At 47.5% G+C, this 22,219-nt stretch overlaps 1 protein-coding gene across 13 annotated transcripts in view; it reads right to left on the reverse strand.

Annotated features, from left to right (window-relative positions):
• The window catches only part of CACNA1B (calcium voltage-gated channel subunit alpha1 B), a 333,802-nt gene extending 313,150 nt beyond the window's left edge, over positions 1-20,652 (reverse strand). For all 13 annotated transcript variants that reach the window (XM_080990744.1, XM_080990755.1, XM_080990754.1 and 10 more), the window contains exons 1-2: positions 20,219-20,652; positions 16,432-16,537 (exon numbers count right to left, since the gene is read on the reverse strand). In XM_080990744.1, the coding sequence (XP_080846870.1) occupies positions 16,432-16,537; positions 20,219-20,523 (411 nt within the window). In that variant the 5' untranslated portion in view covers positions 20,524-20,652. The remainder of the gene's footprint in view (positions 1-16,431; positions 16,538-20,218) is intronic.
• Positions 20,653-22,219: the final 1,567 nt, after the last annotated feature.

The following is a 22,219-nucleotide window of genomic DNA, read 5'->3' on the forward strand; positions in this document are numbered from 1 at the left end:
CCTCAGTTTTTGCATTCTGGTTATGAGTCTCATCCCACAAGATGAGGAGTGGCAGAAGTGGTTCCGTAAACTGTTCCTTCCACAGACATTTTGGTGTATTCTGAGGTCTGCAACTGCTGTCCTTGCTCCTCTGGCGCAGAATCAGTGTCCAAGGTGAGGGCATGGAATCAACCTTACAGCTCCAGTAATACATGGATCCTGGCAGTCTCGCATCCACGTGTTGTGTTCCTCCAGGGGTTCATCTCCTGCATGGGGAGATCTTCCACCTCTCTAGGTGCATCACTGCTCCAGGACAGTCCACTCTGCTCTATCAAGGAATTCCTCCTCTTGGCCAGTAGCTCAGAGTGTGGCTAAGTGAACCCCAATTGCTGTGCCTTCTCTTTCACCAAGGCAACCGAGTGTAGTTTTGCACCTTCTCAGGCAAGAAGACAAACATGGCACAGGTGTTGCTGGTCACTGCAGCAGCTCCCTCACCACCCACGTCTCTTGGTCCTGGGTACCCCGTGAGGCAGCACTTGGGACCTTCCCCTCAAACCACCCTCACAAATGCCCCTGTTTACAAGTCCTGATTATGAGCTACCGGAGGCTGCAATCAATCTTATATAATCATAATATCATACAATCATGATACAATACCATACAATTGTAATATAAAATCATAATATCACATAACTGTGACATCATAATATCATACAATCATAATATATCATACTATCATACAGGATAAAAACAAGTGTGGGGTATTGTTGTTTTGTTTATTATGCTATGTATTTTCTGTTTTTATAGTGTAAACTGCCCTGTGATCCTCTGAAGAAGGGCAATAAGAAATACTGGGTTATATTTAGTATTTTTTCCACTCAGACTAGACCCATTTATTAATGGCCATGGCTAAGCTCATAAACTTGAGTAGGTCTACTCCATGTAAGAACAGCAAACAAAGAAGACCTAAAGTGCTAATCCAAAATTACTGTATTTTTCGCTCTATAAGACGCACCAGACCACAAGACACACCTAGTTTTTGGAGGAGGAAAACAAGAAAAAAAATATTCTGAATCCCAGAAGCCAGAACAGCAAGAGGGATCGCTGTGCAGTGAAAGCAGCAATCCCTCTTGCTGTTCTGGCTTCTGGGATAGCTGCGCAGCCTGCATTCGCTCCATAAGATGGACACACATTTCCCCTTACTTTTTAGGAGGGAAAAAGTGAGTCTTATAGAGCAAAAAATACGGTATATGACAAAAGAGCAATGCCTACCCATCTCACTTAAGGATGAACAACTCAAAGTTTAGAGTCCTACAGAGAGTCTTCCAGAGCCTTAAAGACTAACAGATTTATTATGGCATAAGCTTTCCTGTAGTCCACAAAAGCTGATGTCATAATATATTTGTCAGTCTTTATGGTGCCACTTCTTTTGCTACAAGACACAAACACAGTTAGCCCCCCCCCCCCAGCAAAAACAAAAGTCTCATTGGAGGTGTTCTTTGCAGCAAAGCAATGCAGCCTAGAATAAATCTCATTAGCATCCCTCACAACCTATTCCCAGAACAGGCTACCCGGGCCCCTAAAAAGACCATCCCAAAAGGCTTAGGTGTGCCATGCGAAAGAAAAGACTTCCTCTTTTCAACAGAGGTTAATACGACTGGCTCATGCCTCGCTGCTTTTAAAGAGCCTGTGGTTAGGATACAGAACAAGGCCCATTAGCCGAGTGAAAAGGCTGTCATGTTAAATAAGGGAGAAAGCTGCTATGCCCTGCCTCCATGTCAGAACCAACAAGCAGCACATCCTGGGTAAATGAGAAGCCTTCTGCATGGATTAGTTACAATGAGGACCATGTGCTCCAATCTTTTCTCTGGTCTAGAGGGGATGGGCAGCATGCGCAAGCAAGCAGGATGCCACTGGGAGTAGGGTTGGGGGAGAAATTTACATACTGTTTGCATTTTAAAGAGGAAGGAATCAATTCCCACTTTGTGAACCAATACACAATGCAAAGTATAGCTACCCTTTGAAATCTACAGTTTTGTGGTTTTGGTTGTGCATATCTTCCAAGCAAAGAACATGGGCCAAAATTAAGAGGAAGCATGCATATCATTTTAGGGGAAACTATTTTGCAAATGTATATATTAGTCAAAACCACAAATGAAAATTAGAAAGAATTTGACTCTAAAAGGCTTATAAGTTTTCATTAAGATCCCCACCTGCCCACCCCCACCCAACAAGTGCAAGACGCTACAGAAGTGTGAGGAACTGGATTTCAAGATTGGGAGTGGGGATGAGAAAACAACTTGGGCAGATTAATCCATTCCCTTCCTGGGAGATGATTCTAGCAAGAGTTACTGCAGGACAAGGGTGAATGGAACCATCAATCAACAGGGCAGCATCAGAACTGGACCAAAGACATTTTGCTGATAGAAGAGGAAAACCCAAATTGAAAATTACTCCCCCTCCATGAATTTGAATACCAAACAAAAATGCATCCATATTGCAGAAAATTGTGTGTAAAACATGGATATTAGTCAAAATTGTGTGTAAAGAATGGATATTAGTCAAAACTGCACACAATAGTGTCTCATTAGGAGAAGTTGGAACTAAAATGCTGACAAATTAGGACTTTTCAAAATTGCTGTGAGAAAGTGGAGAACTGAACTTAAGGTTTGGAAGGAGAGGAACAGAGAAAACAAAAAAACGATAGCTCCTTCTATCCCTACTGCCACCATATACCAGATGGCAGAATTCTTAAGCACACCTGAAAATATGCTATGCTTGTATCACTCGTTCAAGAGGCAGATTTGGTCTTACTTCAAACCAAAAGTCATAAGACAAAGGTCATTTCCTCACAAAACTCCCGTCTTTAAACCTTTATCAATAAAGGTTTTGCAGAAGTTGCTACTGAACAACTGTTTTGGTCTCACCCGGTAGTGTAGATAGCCAGGAGAGGTCCGCACTAGGCCAGTGGGGGGGCAGGTCATAGGGTGCCATAGGGAGTCTGTACTGCAACACATTGGGGGTTTGGATTCTGTGCATTGGGGGTTTGGATTCTGGGTGGCAGGGGAGCTTGAGGGATCACAGCAGTTGCTTAGTGTTTGGGGCACTGCAGGCGGTTGCTACGCCCGCTGGTCTCACCTGGGTACAAATTGGCACTTTAAAATCCTGGTATACTCACTAATGACCTGACTAAGCTATTCAGTCAAGATATAATGACACAGGCTTCCTGAGATACAGTGGTGCCCCGCAAGACGAATGCCTCGCAAGACGAAAAACTCGCTAGACGAAAGGGTTTTTCGTTTTTTGAGGTGCTTCGCAAGACGAATTTCCCTATGGGCTTGCTTCGCAAGACGAAAACGTCTTGCAAGTTTCTTTCCTTTTTCGTAAAACCGTTAATACCCAGGGTGCATTGCTTGAAGAGGTGCAGTTGCGACTTGACTTCGAGGAGCAACTCATAGCACGCGGTGTGGTAGCCTTTTTTGAGGTTTTTGAAGACTTTGGTGATTTTTGAAGCTTTTCCAAAACTTCTTTGGCAGCCATTTGGTTAAACTTTTAAAACTTTTTTTGGGGGGGTTGGATTTTGGGTTGGGGTGTTTGGAATTCAAGGACTAGGTGTTGGGGAGGGGTTTGCAAGAATCTGGAAGCTTGTGTGTTTTTTTCTGCATTTTTATGATTTTCTGTGACCATTGGGCCACTCTGCTGGTTTAAAAAAAAAAAAAAAATCTGGGTTTGAATTTCTGTGTGGTGGGTGGCTGGGGGAACAGTTGAGGAGGGGTTTGCAACAATCTGGAAGCTTGTGTGTGTTTTTTCTGCATTTTTATGATTTTTTGTGACCATTGGGCCACTCTGCTGTTTTTTAAAAAAAAAAATCTGGATTTGAATTTCTGTGTGGTGGGTGACTGGGGGAACAGTTGGGGAGGGGTTTGCAAGTGGAAGGATGCAAGTGGAAGTGGAAGGATGTGCAGGCTTTTGCACAGCGGCACCACCCTGATAAGAACGTGGCACATGACCTTGCGAACACTTTTGATACGAGGGTCATGTCGCCTTTCAGGGAGCTGCTGAAAAGGCGGATGAAGCAGCAGACCATGGACAGGTTCTTCAGCAAGAAGCAAAGAGTGGAAGAGGAACCTTCTTCGAGTTGTCCCCCAGAGTCTTAGAAAATGTACTGTACACTTTGTTGATTTTTAAATGTTTTTCTGTCATATTTAGAAACTTAATTTATTGTTCCTTCAATTTTTGAAATGCTCTTTACAGTATGTGTGACTTTAAAGAGCACTTAATAAACTCTTGTTGTACCAAATTTGGCTTTGTTTTGACTTTTTTTGACCATAGGAACGCATTAATTGAATTTCAATGCATTCCTATGGGATTTCGTGCTTCGCAAGACGAAAAATTCGCTAGACGAAAAAACTCGCGGAACGAATTAATTTCGTCTTACGAGGCACCACTGTATTATTTCCTCCAAGCTTAAGGTGGAAGAGAAAATAGCACACATAATATGACAAAAGGGGGGAATTTAAAGCTCCTTATTTGTGGAAAACTAGTCTCAGAGCAGCTGGCCATTATTAAAATAAGAAAAAATATCAACAGGTATCTAACCATAATACACAGTGCACATAGCTGAAACACTCAGCATTTAAACAATTCAGCAGTCATTGAATTGTTTAAACATTGAGCATCTAAGGCAGGCATGGCCAAACTTGGCCTTCCAGCTGTTTTGGGACTACAATTCCCATCATTCCTAACCTCTGGTCCTGTTAGCTAGGGATGATGGGAGTTGTAGTCCCAAAACAGCTGTAGAGCCATGCCTGATCTAAGGCCATAACACTGTATTTGCTTACTCAAGTGTAAACACCATTAACCTCAGCAGGTTGTACCCAACTAAGGTCAATTCAGAGTTTACCCTTTGAAGTTAATGGGTAGTACCCAATGTTAGTTCTAATCAGAGTATATTCAGTGAAATTAAAGGGAATAAATAGCTTAGACCCATCGATTTCCGTGTCTACCCTTCTCAGAGTAGAATTTAGCTGAATACAATCCAAGGCACCTAACTTAGTCTTGTGCATCAATTTCTACAGCTCTACTCCAAATAGGACTAGCATTGCCTACAGTGGGGCTTACTTTTGAATAAACATGGAAGAGAGAACTGTAAGCTGTGTATATTATGGTTAGATAATGTTGTGTTTATTTCTAAGTATTATATTGATGGTTGGTTATTGGATTTGTTTTTTACAGCAAGTTTATTTTAAGAACATAAGAAGAGTGTGCTGGATCACGCCAATGGCCCATCTAGTCCAGAATCCTGTTTTCACAATGGCCAAACAGATGATGCCTGTACGAAACTGACAAGAAGGACCAGGAATAAGCACACTCTCCCCGCCTGCGGTTTCCAGCAACTGATAGTCAGAGGCATATTGCCTCTGTGAAGCCAGAGTATAGCCATCATGACAGGAAGCCCCTGATAACCTTCCCCCCCCCCATGAATTTGTCTCGTGCTCTTGTAAAGGGACGCAGGTGGCGCTGTGATCTAAACCACAGAGCCTAGGGCTTGCCAATCAGAAGGTTGGCAGTTCGAATCCCCGTAACAGGGTGAGCTCCCATTGTTCGGTCCCAGCTCCTGCCAACCTAGCAGTTCGAAAGCACGTCAAAGTGCAAGTAGATAAATAGGTACTGCTCCGGCGGGAAGGTAAACAGCGTTTCCATGCGCTGCTCTGGTTCACCAGAAGCGGCTTAGTCATGCCACATGACCCGAAAGCTGTCTGTGGACAAACGTCAGCTCCCTTGGCCAGTAAAGTGAGATGAGCGCCGCAACCCCAGAGTCATCCGCAACTGGACTTAACCTTGTAAAGTTGTCCAAATTGGTGGCCACCACTGCCTTCTTTTGCGAAAGAGTTTTACTGAAATGCATTGGCAACCATCTCCATCTCCAAAGCTCTCTACCCTCCGTTTGTGATTCTCTTTATATGCTAATTGATGTCATTTCCTACTCACTTTCTGTGCCAAATAGTGGATCAACTGGATTTCAGAAGGGCTGGAACCTTCAGGGCTCTCCCAGATGACTTACTTGTTGAACATTCATCCTGATCTGTTGCACAAAGCTCACACGCAGGTTAGATTATATCTGGCCTTTATTGAACACTCATTCTGATTTGTTAACAGGGTCATTATGTGACAACAAGCATTCATCCCTATTTGCTCAGGCCATGTTTAAAATGCCTTCATCCCAAGATTTTCATTGCAGATCCCTTTTTCTTAGCGTTTCCCCCCTTTTTTGTGCTAGTGCAGGCAGAGTGCTTTACTTTAATGGTGCAAATTATGAGCTTCGATGATGCTCTTGAATCCATCTCACAAAATAATGACACATTGGATACAATTACTTTTGTTCCTTTTGTTATAAGTTTTCATCTGCTCTTTGTTTTGTTGCTTGTTATGTGCATTTGTTCCAAATATATCATATTTATATGCTTGAATTATTTTCACACTTTCATATACTGCCCTGGAACCTTCTGATGAAAGGTGATTGAGATACGTATTTAATTATCATCATAATCATGATTTTATATTCTAATTACTTCAGACAGGCAAATAAGATGGCAAATCAAGGCTTCCAGTACGGTTTTTCTCATCCAAAATATTGTAAAATTGACAATATTCTGTATCCAATACATATGCAACAGTTCTTCCAGGCTTTCTCTGATGCGTAATCCAGCCATGTTGCTCCATTAATCTGACCTACTGATTTGTGACATATTTGGGATTTCTTTCATGAATGTTATTCACAAGCCACTCTAATTATGCTGTGAAACACCCTGAGATATTCAGATGAAGGGCATTATACAAATTTTATAAATAACAATACTAATAATAATTTTAATGTTGATTTCACATTAACCACCATGATTTTTTTTTTCCTTATTGTTGGCAGGGTAGGATTTTTTTACAAATAACAAAAAAATCTTGTAAAGGAGGGTTTATATAGTTATCAGTTTACTATTAAAAACTAATAATTGTTTTAATAACAACATGCTTCTTTCTAATGATTATTAATCATAAGAAATTTTTCACCATAATTCAGGGAACTAAGTTAAGGCAGCCATAGCAATATGTCTCAAACCAAAAAATAACCAATCTAGTGGTCACATTTTAAGACGCTTGTAGATTTCTATATTTCTTGCCTCTATATTTTGTATGATTGTGTATTTTAAATGCTAGGTATTTCATTTCAATTTTTTTCCTTTTTAACTTTTTTTAATTACACTGTGATTTTAAATTGTTAGTAACTTCCCTAAGTGGCAGCAGATGGGTGAGAAAGACATTTTTATATAAAATTAATAAATTCATAAAGAAGACAGATGACTGGCTAAACATACATCCTCAATTAATTTGGCAACACTTCAAAAAATGTATAGAGTTGCATCCAGCTATGTTTTACCGAGAGTAGACCCAATGAAATTAATTCACCTAAGTGTCAGGGAACTGCCATCGGAAGGAAGGGAAGTGAAAGGGCTCACACAGGTTGGGAGAGACTCAGCAGCTGAAGAGGGAACCAGTAGGGGGAGAGGAGCTGAGCTGAGGGAAAGGGAGCTGGAGGGATGGCTCAGAGACACTTCCAGCGAAAACAGTGGGGAGGTTTCAGGACCTCCTGTAGGGACACCCACTCCTCGCCGGAAACTGTCACGCAGAGAGTCCAGAAGACGTGTTTCCGTTAAGGAGCTTTTATGTTGGAAGCGATTCCGAAAGCAACCACTGTCGGAATCTGCCAGCGACTGACGGAGCCATGTTTAAGGGGCTCCGTTACAGACAGAGGTTTGCAAACTTGACCAAACTCTGAGGGACTAGGATTTTACACACAAGCAGCTCATCGTCCCATCACAGCATTCCGACAGTCTTCGTGAGCAGCTTGTGCAGGAGAAGGCATCATGAGCAACCCAGCCGGAACCGGAGAAGCAGGAGCTGGAGCGGGTCCAAGCCTGGAAGAAAGGTACCGGGTGTTGGAGGTCCAGCTAGCGCTGCAGACGGCGAGGCTTGAGGAGAGGAGGGCTCAGGATGCAGACAAAAAGGGGAAAGACACCCAGCTCGTCAGAAAGGTACCAGGATTGGTGCAGAAGTTTGGGGGGGAGCCCAAAGACTATCATGGCTTTCGGACAGAGATGCAATATGCCCTCAATCTGCAGTTTGATGAATTCCCTGACGAGGAATCACGAGTGGCTTTCGTGATTGGGCATCTTGAAAAGGGGGCGAGAGACTGGGTTAGACCCCTGATGGCAGCGAATAGTGACGTCCTAAAGGACACGATGAAGTTCTTTCGCGCCATGGATCTGATGTTTTCCAGCGATATTGAACAGGGAGTGGTCCGCAGACAGTTAATGGCTTGCAAACAGGGGAGCCGATCTGTCCGTGAGTACTGGACTGAGTTCACCATGTTGATCCATAAATTGGGGTGGGATCTATCGGCGGAACCCATTCAAATGCTCTTTGAAGAAGGGCTTTCTTCGGCTGTGAAAGACGAACTTTCCCGGGCGCCCAGGGCGGAGTCTATGGACCAGCTGACCAAATCAGCGCTGACCATAGGAGCGCGCCAGGAGGCGAGAGCATTGGAGAGGCGGGAAGGGAAGGGGGAACGTTGGAAGGAGTTCCGCATTCCAGACATTCCAGAGCCAACTTTCCCGCCGGCAGAGCCGATGGAAATCGGAACAGCGCGCGCGCGCGCAGTTTCAAAGCCCAGTGAGGGGGGAAAGAAGGAGGGAAAAGGCGCCCGGAAATGCTATCTCTGCCAACAGCCAGGTCACTTTGCCAGAGTCTGCCCCCAGAGGCAAGGGATGGTAGGAGCTGTGGAGGGAAGAGAGGAAGAAATACCGAAGCAAGTAAAAGCCAACGCCTGGCTGCCACCGTCGGGGCACAGCAGCCAGGCCAAAGAGCAGTGAAAGTGCCCACGCCAGAACCTCCTAAACCCGCCCTAGTGATAGAAGTGGCGCTAGAGCTGCCAAACGGACACCCTCTAAAGATAAAGGCGCTGTTGGACTCAGGCAGCTCCTGCAATTTCATGAGCAAAGAGTTTGCAGCTGAACACCAGATACAGACGATCCCTTTAAGCAACCCCCTGGAGGTGACCACGATCGATGGCAGGGAGCTGTTGGGAGGAGAAGTCAGCTTGCAGACCGTCCCAATGATAATGAAGGTGGCAAGGCACACCGAACTGATAGCGTTTAATGTGGCCACCTTGGGAGGAGCTCCCATTATATTGGGGATGAGCTGGCTAGCGTTACATGATCCGCTGGTGGGCTGGCATCAGAGAGTGGTTTCTTTTGGTTCAGCACATTGCTTAGAACACTGCAAAGAGGGAAAGGGTTTGGCAGGGGCCCAAGCCACCCTAGCAGGGACTGAAGTAACGGAGAACGTGAAGGTACCACGACAATACGCAGATCTCCGCGACGTCTTCAGCGAAAGGGAAGCTGACCAACTACCCCCGCATAGACCCTTTGACTGTCAAATCAATTTACTCCCTGGGGCACAGCTCCCTGTAGGCAAGCTGTACGCCATGTCAGACAGAGAGATGCAGGAGCTAAGAGAGTTCATTGACAAGAACCTGAAGAGAGGGTTCATCAGAGAGTCCAGGGCGGTGGGGGGCAGCCCAGTGTTTTTTGTGGATAAAAAAAACACGAACAAGCCGAGGCTTGTGTGTGACTTCAGGGCCTTAAATGCAGTGTCAGAACCAGTGGCTTTCCCTATGCCCAGGATTGACGACATTTTGACAAGGGTCAGGAAGGGAAAGATTTTTACTAAACTGGACCTAAGGGGGGCGTACAACCTGATACGAATAAGGAAGGGGGATGAATGGAAAACCACCATGTTCACCCCTTTGGGGGCATTTGAATATTTAGTTATGCCCTTCGGCCTACAAGGAGGCTCCGCGTGCTTTCAATCGTTTATGAACCACGTCCTGGGGCCTTTGCTTTACAAGAATTGTGTGGCCTTCTTAGACGACGTGTTGGTGTATTCTGAGAATGAGGAGCAGCATGTGAGAGACGTCAGAGAAGTGTTGAGCAGGCTGCAAGCCAACCAGCTGTGGGTGAAACTGGAGAAGTGTCAGTTTCATACCAAGGAGGTGGAATTCCTGGGGTATCGCCTGTCAGACAAGGGATTGGCCATGGATCCCGGCAAGGTCCAGGCGGTGCTGGAATGGAAAACACCCAAAACAAGGAAGGATGTGCAGAGGTTCCTAGGATTTGGGAACTTCTATCGTAAGTTCATCCGAAACTTTGCCCACCTGACGGCGCCCATTACGGACTGTCTCAGCAGTAAGAAGAAGTTCGTTTGGACTGAGGAGGCGGAGCGAGCATTTGAGGAACTAAAAAGGGCCTTCGCCTCGGAACAACAACTCCTGCATGTGGATTTACAAAAACCGATGAGAGTGGAAACTGACGCATCAGACAGAGCTATTGGGGCGGTGCTTCTGCAGCCAGGGAAGGAGGAGTCAGAGTGGAGACCGTGTGCCTTTTTTTCGCGAAAGCTGAACAAATCCGAGAGGAACTACACGGTGTATGACCGAGAACTACTAGCCATTCATGAGGCGTTCCGGAGATGGAGGCACCTGCTAATTGGCGCACAACATAAGGTGCAAGTGTGCACTGACCACAAGAACCTAGAGTATTGGAGGACAGCACGAGTGCTCAACCAACGGCAAGTGAGATGGGCCCAGGAGTTCTCCAAATTTAACTTTGAGATTTGTTACGTGCCAGGCCCAGAGAACATTAGGGCGGACGCTCTCTCACGCAAACCTGAATATTTGGAGGGGGAGGGAGCACCCGAAGAGAGACATGTCATTCCAGAGGACCGCTGGGTGTGTGGGGCGGCATTGGTGGGACAAAGAGAACTGGTAGAGGAAACAGAGAATGATGAATACGCCCAGAATAAGCTCAGAGGTCTTAGGGGTGAGGGAGAGGAACCAGGGGGTTTCGAGGAAAGAAATGGAGCTTTGTATTACAAAGGGGCACTGTATATCCCTGAAGGAGACTTAAGGGGGAGGGTACTCAAGCAGTTGCACGACAGCCCCACGGCGGGGCATTTTGGACAACACAAAACCATGTGGTTGGTCACCAGGGAATTTTGGTGGCCTAAGGTGAGGGAAGATGTACGGGAGTATGTAAGAGGGTGTGAGCAATGCCAGCGAGCCAAAGGGGAGAGGCGGGCACCGGCGGGGCTATTAGAACCCTTACCAACCCCAGAACGACCTTGGGAGGCAGTGTCGATAGATTTTATGACTGATCTGCCGAAGTCCAAGGGGAAAACAGCCATCATGGTGGTGGTAGACCTACTAACAAAGATGTGCCACTTTGTAGCCTGCTCGCATGCAGTCACGGCGGAAGAGACAGCGAAGTTATTTGTAGAACACATTTTTAGGTTGCACGGGGTGCCATTGAGGGTGGTCTCAGACCGAGGAAAACAATTTACTTCCAGGTTCTGGAGGAAGCTCATGAGCTTACTGCAGGTGGAGGTCAACTTTTCGACTGCCCGGCACCCTGAAACCAACGGGCAGGCGGAAAGAGCAAACGGGGTCCTCCAGCAATACCTGAGGTGTTATGTCAATGACAGAGAGAATGACTGGGTAGAAAAGTTGGCGCTGGCGGAATTTGCCTACAACAATGCCGAGAATGTGTCCACAGGGATGAGCCCCTTCTTGGCTAATTATGGGTGTCATCCCAGGGCTTTCCCAGGGGGAGAAGGGGAGAGATGGGGTGTCCCGGCAGCCGAGCATTTTGTAGAAGAAATGGAAGCAATCCATCGTCAGCTCCAACTCAACTTAGAAAGGGCGAAGGAAGAATACAAGAGGCAGGCAGACAAGAACCGAAGGGAAGGTGAAACCATAAGGGTGGGAGATAGGGTGTGGCTGTCAACCCAAGGGTTGCCGTTCAAAGGAGGTTGTAAGAAATTAAGACCCAGGAGATTGGGTCCCTTTGAGGTCATTCAACAGGTCAACCCAGTGGCTTTCAGGCTCCGGTTACCCAACCACATGAAACTGCACCCAGTATTTCACAGGTCGTTACTGTCACCGTATGAGGGGGGACGAGAAGGGATGGCCACTCGGGGACCGGTCATAGAAGAAAGGGAATGCAGCAGCCATGTGGCAGAAATCCTCGACGCCAGATGGAAGGGGGATCAGGTGGAGTATTTGGTAGCGTGGGAAGGAGAACCGGAGTCAGAAAACACTTGGGTAATGGCAGAAGATATCAATGACGAGGTATTGATAGAAACGTTCCATCAAAGGTTCCCAAGGAAACCTCAGCCTGTGGAGAGGTTCCGGAGGGAATACTTTGGGACCACCGATGAGGAGGAGGAGTTGGAAGGATTCTCGGAATCGGAAGGGGAAGGGGAGATGGACTCTGAGGAGGAGGAGTACTTCGAGACCAGGAACCGCAACAGGTGGAGAGAAGTGTTCGGGACATCGGAAGATGAAGGAAGTTCATTCCGGGGTTTTGCCTCCTCACCGCCCGTAGAGGAGGGGGCGAGAGGGGATGAAGGGGGCCCTGGAGGGGAGGTGGATGTCAGGGAACTGCCATCGGAAGGAAGGGAAGTGAAAGGGCTCACACAGGTTGGGAGAGACTCAGCAGCTGAAGAGGGAACCAGTAGGGGGAGAGGAGCTGAGCTGAGGGAAAGGGAGCTGGAGGGATGGCTCAGAGACACTTCCAGCGAAAACAGTGGGGAGGTTTCAGGACCTCCTGTAGGGACACCCACTCCTCGCCGGAAACTGTCACGCAGAGAGTCCAGAAGACGTGTTTCCGTTAAGGAGCTTTTATGTTGGAAGCGATTCCGAAAGCAACCACTGTCGGAATCTGCCAGCGACTGACGGAGCCATGTTTAAGGGGCTCCGTTACAGACAGAGGTTTGCAAACTTGACCAAACTCTGAGGGACTAGGATTTTACACACAAGCAGCTCATCGTCCCATCACACTAAGTTAGTCATGTCCAATATTTTAATGGCTCTACTTTGAGTAAGATTAACTTTGAATACAACCCATACACACACAGAGACACACACACACATATACACCTGTACTTGGAAAAGGCATATTTTCTTAACTCTCACATACAAGGAAGAATGCCTTTTCTAAGATCACAGGGAGGAGATGCTTCTTCTAAGATGTTACCTGCTACAACATATCTTAATGCCCACCATCTAAAAGTATGATATTCCACTTCAAAACATTGTTCTAATGATATGCACATTTATACAAATATAATCAACTAACTGATGGTAACTCATATACTCAGTAAAGGGTTTTGGATTTTTTTAAAAAAGCCCTAGATTTCACCTTTAATGCATTCTTCCAAGAGATAAACTTATGGAACCACGTAGTTTTAAATTTCATGCTAGGCAAGTGAATCAGTTTACTTTTAAAGAAGTGGTCCATGTGCAGACCTCCAGATCAGTATCTATATGTGAAGGAGCCCTTGTATGGGCCACAGAACACAGCAATGTAGGAAATTACCTCATTTTGAATTAGACGATTGGTCCATCTAGCTCAGTATTGTCTATACTGGTTGACAGTAACTCTCCAGGGTTCCAGGCAGGACTTATTTCCCAGTCCTACCTGGAGATGCCAGAGATTGATACTGGGGCCTTCTGCATTCAGAGCAGATGCTCTATCCATGAGCTAAGGCCCTTTCTCAATTGAAACACATTGGGAATTCTGGCCACCTGGTATACCCTGGTCTACCCATTGTGACCAATGGGCTGTAGACCAAGGCTCCCATAGGGCCTTGCGTAACTGTCCGTCCAGGTGTAACTGGTCCACAGACCTGGTCTATCCATGGGGGAAAAGATAAGGTAAAGTGCAAATAGATAAATAGGTGGCACGAAGGTAAACAGCGTTTCCATGCACTCTGGCACTCGTCACAGTCCTCCGAGTGCCAGAAGCAGTTTAGTCCTGCTGGCCACATGACCCAGAAAGCTGTCTGTGGACAAACACCGGCTCTCTCGGCCTGAAGCAAATTGAGTACCGCAACCCCATAGTTGCCTTTGACAGGACTTAACCATCCAGAGGTCCTTTACCTTTTACCCAGGGGAAGGGTGGGCCCTCACCCTTGGCAGTCTGGATACACTCTCACATTGGGAGTGCTTCCACCCATTTACAACAGTAGATGAAATCCAGGAACTGTTATCTTAACTGACTTGTGGAATATGGAACGAACCATCTAAAAACAGGCAAAAGGAATTGCCTAAAACCCCCAGCTTTTTACTTCATTCCCCAATGTTCTTTTTTTATGTTTAACATGTTTCAAAGGAGGGAGGCTTCAAGGTTTCATCTCCCTGTGCTAGGAGCAGCTATACCCACTCAGGTTGAGCTTCGGAAACATTCCAAAGCATCCTTTAAAAAAACAAGGAAAATGTCTACCCCTGGCTGCCTGTTTCTCTCCTCCACCCCCTCCCTGCCAGCTGATAAAGAATGAAGAGATTATCCCAAAAATCATTCTGCTTTGCATTTGAAATATTATAATTGCCTCATTACCATAAAGCCTGCTGGTAAGTTATTTTCCTTGTGAGTGGGCTGCTCCCAGTGTTGTTTTCTCTTAAAGGGAATATGGTAAATCCATCAAATTTCATCTTCAGAAGAAGACCCCCCCCTCCCTCCTTCTCTCCTTCACATGAGCAGTTCAAAACTATCAAATGCCTCTATGTGACCCTGTTTGAGAAGACAGAATTGCTACTTCCTTCAACCACAGACCCACCCCTCCCTGGACCAGGGGCAGAGGAAGGGGGTGCGGTGGGTGCAGGCCACTGGGTGTCACCACTGAGGGGGGTGACAAAATGCCAGGTGGCATTCGCTGCAGGACCTGCAGCGCACCTGAGCTACGCATCTCTCCTGGGAGAGACGCAGCGGCTTGGGCATACACAGGCTCCCTGCTGACCAAACGGTCCACCCGCTGCCTTCTCCCCCAGCTGTAGGGCGACTGAGTGGGAGGAGGCAGGCAGACTCCAGAGGCCCCATGGTGCACCTCGCCCCTATGGGCGACTCGCCCTGCCCCTGGGTGCACCACCCCAGGCGCCTGAGCGGCTTCCTCCGCCACTGCCCTGGACCACACCACTTGCATCAGCCTCAGCCAGCCGACAACCTTGGTATAGGGATGAGGAAGAATGACATTCCGTTCACATCTGAGAGTGAACCAATTAAACTCGCATTTTCCAAAACAGTCCTGGAACCAAAACACTGACATCCTTTGAAATTCAGACGTCTCTGAACTTCACAATGCAGCTCCCCAACCAATGTTTACCCAAAAACTGACTCCTCCTGCATTCCATCTTAGGACTCTTTCTCCCCGGATGCTTATTCTGACGGCTTCATCACCAGTTAGTTGCTCATTCCCCCACTGTACTTTGCTTCCTCTGTAGACTAATAAAGAGTTAGAACATAAGAAGAGCTCTGCTGGATCAGTCAAAAGGGCCATCTAGTCCAGTATCCCCAGATGTCCCACTGGGAAATGAGCAAACAGGTCAACAGTGCTCTCCCAACTGCAGTTCACAGCAACCAGTATTCAGAAGCGTATGTGTCCAGCAGTGGATGTAGAGATAGAACATAGCCTTATCCTCCATTAACATAAGGCTATCCATTGGATAAGGCTTTCAACATTGTCCTGGTTAAGAAATAAGAAGAGCCCTGTTGCATCAGACCAAAGGGGGCCCCTCTAGTCCAGCATCCTGTTGTCACAGGGGCCAACCAGATTTCTCTAGGAAGCCCATAAGCAGGACCTGAGCACAACACCATGCTCCCCACTTGTCATTCACAGCAATTGGCTTTCAGAGGCATACTGCATCCAATGGTGATGGCAGAACATAGCCATCTGATAAGAGTATCCGCTGTGAATCACAACACCATCTCATCAGGAGGTCCTCTCTGCACACTGGTGCCAATTCCCTGGGGCCATGGGTGCCCAAACACCCACAAAATTTCCCATGAAGGCGCAAGGCACCCACAAATTTTGGTGCCAGGGACTTGTACACTGCATGACACCCAAGACCCTGGACACCCACAGTCGTAGAGCCAAGTTGGCACTCCTGATTCTGCATGATGCTGGACTTTGAGTGTAGTAGGCACCGATCCTTTGGAACTGCCTCCCATTACACATCTGGCATGGTGCCTTTTGAAGACCTTCATTTTTTTCCAATGAGCCATTTAAGTGGAGATTTTTATCTTAGTCTGCATGTATACAGGACTGGGGAAATTATTGTTTTTTATTGCTTTAAATCCTTTTTATATATGAGATTGTTCTTGCTATGTAGATAAATAATAATAATAATAATAATAATTCTTATGGCTGAAGCCTTTACTGACAGATGCCAACAACAGACACAGATTTTTACAGGAAGTGCTTCATAAGTGGAATCAGATAAATACAATTAAGTAAGAGGGTAAGAATGACAACATTGCCCTCCCCCACCAAATAAATGGTACTCACCAGCCTCTCTGACATGGGCGTCTTGTCGTCAACTGGTAAGTGTTGCTCCAAGGCCAAGACGATGCAATTAGCAATGATTGTAGCCAAGATCATATATTCAAAAGGAGTGGAAGCAAGAGTTAAAGAAAAAAACTGATCAACAGAAGTATGCAAGAGAAAATCAGCAATAAACTAGACTCATGTGTATGTGTTTCCAATGCTTTCAAATGCCGTTTTCATAGAGTTGTAGAATTGGGAGGGACCCCAAGGGTCATATAGTCCAACCCCCAGCAAATGCAGGAATCTCAACTAAAGAATGACAGGTGGCCATCCAACCTCTGCTTAAAAACCCCCAAGGAAGGAAAGTCCACCACCTCCCAAGGGAGTCCATTCTGCTGACGAACAGCTTTAAAAGCGTATTTTTCGCTCTATAAGACGCACCAGACCACAAGACGCACCTAGTTTTTGGAGGAGGAAAACAAGAAAAAAATATGCTGAATCTCAGAAGCCAGAACAGCAAGAGGGATCGCTGCACAGTGAAAGCAGCAATCCCTCTTGCTGTTCTGGCTTCTGGGATAGCTGCGCAGCCTGCATTCACTCCATAAGACGCACACACATTTCCCCTTTTTAGGAGGGAAAAAGTGAGTCTTATAGAGCAAAAAATACAGTAACTCATTGGCCTAATCCCGGCACAAACCGTGTAAAGTAGCCTGGCATTATTCTTATCCTCCCCGGGAAAGAGCTGAAGTTAAGAGCAGACAGCTTGTCCAAAAAGGCCACACAACAAGTTCTGCGTTTTGCTGAAATGTGAACCAGCACATATCAGATCATGTTTTGAATCACTACACAACAACAGCCTTGCCAAGCCAGTATAGAAAGCAAAATCTGTGCTGCCTTGTAGCAAAAGGGCTTGACTAAAAGAAAAAGAAAAAGAAACCATAGAGAATGGATCTTCATTCATTTCCAAGCAAGGATTTATGTCAGAGTAGCCTTGTGCCTTTATAGCGAGCGAGCGAGCTCCCTTCTCTGCAGCGTGTGTATCACTGGATCCATGCCCAATTCTAGGCCAAGGCCCAGATGGCAGGGAAGTGTTTCAGCAGCACAGCGAGCTCCCCTGGGTGCCAGAGACGGCTTGATTTAATCCTTGCACCAGTCACCGCCGTAGGCACACCAGCACACTAGCACACACCCAGCCCTCCTAGATGCTTGTGCTGGAACAGACTTACCCACCCCCAACCAAAACACTCCAAATGAAGCTTGCCTTACAATCACCATGCATTACTAGAGAGCTTCTGAAGTTCCCAATAAGCTTCTGCACCCCACCCCCACCACCATGCAATGTAAGAATCTAGCCTTGCAGAAATGCAACACTTGAATTGCCACAAGGCTTTTCTTTGAGGTACATTTATCCCAAGCTTGGCTGCAGCACAGATGCCTTCCAATTCGCCTCTTCCAGCAATCTGGTGGATTCTGTTTGCCCTGTCAATACTTCCCCTGCATGCACACAGTTTCAACTGGGAAGGGGAACAGCTTGCCATGTTGCTAAGGGCAGGTCTGGTTGCTGTTCTGCGAGCATTATTAGCTATATGATTTCAGATAAAAAGAAAACAACAGGAGACCCCCCTGGGAATGCTGCCATGAAAGCACACTCCTGACACTAGTACAGATCTGCCAATACATATTTGGACACACACAGAGGGAGGGAGGGATTACTTAGCAACCTAACCCTAAGCTCAGGGTGGAAGAACCTCCTTTTTGCTCATTCTGCTACAGACAGTTCCACTACCATGGCCACAATTGCTTACAACATGAAAGGAAGAAAGGCACAGGGAAGGGCCATATAGCTCAATGGGTACAGCATCTGCTTCACATGCAGAAGATCCCATGTTCAACCCCCAGCAACTCCAGATACAGCAGGGAGAGCATCCCAGTCTGAAACCATGGAGAGACACTGCACTCAGTATAGACAACATTGAGCCAGATGAACTGACAGTCTGACTTGTTCCTAGGATGGGACTCCTCTGGAGTCAGGTCAAGTGGAGAGAGAGAGGTAATGTGCACAGACTGTGGTCCTTTCAGCTCCATAGAAGTCAGACATGGGCACGCCTGATATACAAAATTGAGCGGGCTTCTGAAATAGCAAATAGGGCTATTTACTTGTGCAGAAGGTTCAGATGGTGTAAAAACTGAGATATTTTGCGTGCCATATGTGCTGACATAGCACACATCAGGTTGCATCCAGTGTTTCAACATACTCAGAGCAGATCCATTGAAATTAATGGACATAACTAATTTAGGTCCATTATTTTCAGTGGGTCTGCTCTTAGTAAAATTTAATTGGCTGTGGCACAATGTGTGTGTGTACACAGAAGCTTTTGCTCTGTCCATATACAATTGTGTACACACACATTTACATAGTAGAAGGCAGGCACACTTGTGTAGCTTTCTTCAGTTAGGGATTTTGGCTTGATGTAAGTTTTGCCAAAATGCATCCCCTTCAGATATCAATAACATGTCAACAATTTACAACTCACAAGAATATACTGAAACATGCCCAATTCTTTTTAAAAAAAAGATTGATCTAATCCAAATACCAGAATTGGTTTTAAAATAAATCAGTGGTGATATTCTTAGCTAGAGAGGTGATCACCCTGAAAGTCTTCCACAGCCCAACTATCAGAACAAGAATCTAAGTACTTTGCCAGCACTGGTAAGATTATCCTGACATAGAACACAAATGAAATGAACAAGCTAAAACTAACAAGAGCATGCAGGAATTCTGAAGAAAGGTACTGCTTCTACAATGCCACAGTGAAATGTGCAAAGCTGAAGTAGAGCCACACCACATAATATAAAAACACACACACTCCACAGCAAAATCAACAGCTACACCAGTCTTTTCAAGAAAGGCTTTGAACTGCATTGTCCCAAATGCAGATATTGTGTGACACACAGTTTACTCGAAACAGTGGCTTATTAAGAGACATGAACCAACTTCTTTAAAACCTAATAAATGTATGGTATAAAGAACCGACTTATTTTGGGTGGTAACAACTTAAGGCTTTGAAATGAAGGGGAGAGAGGGAAGTTTCATCAGCCTTCTTGATCCAAAAGGAGACAACAATAAACCTGCACCCCACCCTGAGATCTCTGCCACCCACCCACCCACACCCACACAAACAGCTGGAGAGAGGGATGAAGAAGGAAAGTGAATCAAGTCAGGTGTGGCAACGTTTAGGGAGGTTAACCTGTCGCTTCAGGTGACAGAAAATACTCCAGAGACTGAGAGGAGAGCACACTGTGCCACGAACCTCTTAGTGCTCCCTGGGGGGACGGGAAGACCCCATTCATGTTTCCTCAGGTGTCCCAGGGAATCTATACCACCACACGGCGAGTGGGGGGGGCTTACAGCGAGAAGCCCCTTCCCACTTTTTAAAAAAATCATTTATCTAGTCTAAGAAGAGTTTGATGTAAAGTTGGGGGATGGAGGAGAGGAGTCCGGCCTTGGCTCACCCAGAGGACCAGGCACGCCCAACCACATGAAATGCGACCCTCGGCCTCCCCAATACAACCACGCCTGAAAGAACACCTGCCACTGTCCCTGAACCCCATACCCTTGACTCGCGCAAAAAAATTATTTAAAAAATGACACGTGAGCGGTCCAGATTCATCAGAAGGCACCCTCAGCCTACCCTGTGCTCGGGCCACGGGGCGGGAGGAGGAGGACGGTCCCCACGCGTTGCTGGAGTCTCGGACCCCAACCGCCTCCCTCCAAACTCTCCCCCACCGTCCGCCAAGCAAAGGATATGGCCACTCCGTGATCCTCTTGGCATACTTGCGGATCACGTTGTCCTCGCTGAAGATGAAGAGGGAGCGGTTGACAGTGAAGCAGTTCTGCTTGACCGGGATGGGGTTGTAAATTGCCATGGTCCGGGCCCGCTGGGCCTTAGATTGTTTGTACACCTGGGGTCGCTGGCCGGGCTGGCCCGGGGGTCCTTGGCGGCTACTGCCGCGGCCTCCGCCGCCCACCACCGGCCCGCCGCCGCTGCCGCCGCCGCCACCCGCGCCACCACCTCCATAGCGGCTGGGTAGGTCGTCTCCGAAGCGAGCCATAGTGCTCCAAGCGCGTCGCAGCACTCCAAGCTGGCAGCCGAGCCGCGAGGAGGAAGACGCATCCCAGCGCCAGAGGAGGAGGGAGGGAGCGAGGCTCACTGGGTTGCCGCCGCCGCCGCTGCTGCTGCTGCGATCCTGGCGAAGGTTGGCTGGCTGCGGCTGGAGCTTGAAGGCAGCAAAAGGAGGACGAGGCGGTTAAGCAGCTGCTGCTGCCGCCGCCGCCGCCGCCGCCATGCAGGGGCGAGGCTCGGCGAGAAGGAAGGAGAGGAGGAGGAGAAGGAAAAGGGAGGGAGCCGTCAAGCGATGGAGGTGAGGGCGAGGCTCAGTCCTTTGAGGAAGGGCTCAACTTCCCGCAACGGCCCTTTTCAGGTCTCGCCCGTGGCTTTTCGTAGGAGGCACGAAGGGCTTCCCCTCCCGAGGCTCAGCCTGCCTGATCCGCCGGCGCCCTGGGGTTATTCATTCTCTGTTTCTTTCTTTTTTGCACCGGCAGGGTGAAGGAGGATAAAATCTTGTGCTTCTGGGGCTTCTTCCCTTTATTGCTGGGTAGAGAAAACGGGGATGAGGCAGAGACGGGGCAGCAGCTGCGGCTGCCCCGCTCTTCCTCCTCCTCCAGGGCTTCCTCTGTCCAAGATCTCCAGCCTTGGAGAAAACGAAATGAAAGCGTCAAGAGCAACCGGTTTGTGAACCTCGCCCCTCCACACTCACACACACTCGCACACGCGAGGGCACAAAAAGCCCAGGCAGCTGACTGCCGGGTAGCCAATCACCGGCGCCTACTCCACCCAGCGCTACAAGGATTCCCAGCCAAGCCCCGTATCAATAAGCAGGGAGGGGGAGAGGAGGGGAGACGCCCCTTCCCAAGGGCTTGGTGTCCAGAAAAGGGGCGGATTGGGCTGGCTGGCGGGAGTGGGTTGCTAACGCTTACGAGCAAAGCGCCAGGCTTCTAGGCATTTTCAGCCTAAGCAGAGGAGGTGGTTGATGAGCTCTATTGATCGTAGGAGAGGAGAAAGTGTGGGGCGAGCGAGCGGGGGGGGCTGCGAGCGTATCGGGTTCCTGGCTTGCTTGTTAGACCGGGCGCCAGGGAGGCGTCCCGCCAACGTCGGTGGCGGCGAAGTTCATTGTGCGAGAAAAGAAAGGCAGGCAGCGAGGCGGCCGCGTTCCTCTTGCGCTAGGAGCTGTCCAGGTGCTGAAATCAATGTTGGAGGCGCAAGCCAGCTCTGCAGGGTAGCTACATTAGACAAGAGTGGGATATCGACTTAGTTTGGGCCAGTGCTGTCTGCGATTTCGATTAGCAACTACTCCCCAGAGTCTCTCAAGATGAGGGTCGCCTTCCCAGTGGAGTCTGGGCTTGAGGGAGAATGGGGCACTGCCCGACCAATCTCAGCCTGCCCTCACCTGCTTGCCTTATTACAACCACCATGGACTGGCTCTGCCTCTCATTGGCTCCCGCTCCACCTTATGTTGGCCTCCCTGACTGCACACCCACCATTCCCGATAGGCACAGCCACCCTCTCTACCTCGTCCTGCCTAGGCAAGCTCTGGAGCTAGTTCAGTGGCCCACCTGAGACTCTCAGCTTAGAAGTCTGCAGGCAACGTTTGTCCTGCACAGAGGAGACCCGCTTTAATTAATCGCCATAAATTAGTCGTACTCAGTGGGTCTATTCTGAGTAGGACTAGTGTTGGAGACAACACAATG

The sequence above is a fragment of the Podarcis pityusensis genome (genome assembly GCF_964106645.2).
Source record: "Podarcis pityusensis genome assembly, chromosome: Z".
NCBI lineage: Eukaryota > Metazoa > Chordata > Lepidosauria > Squamata > Lacertidae > Podarcis > Podarcis pityusensis.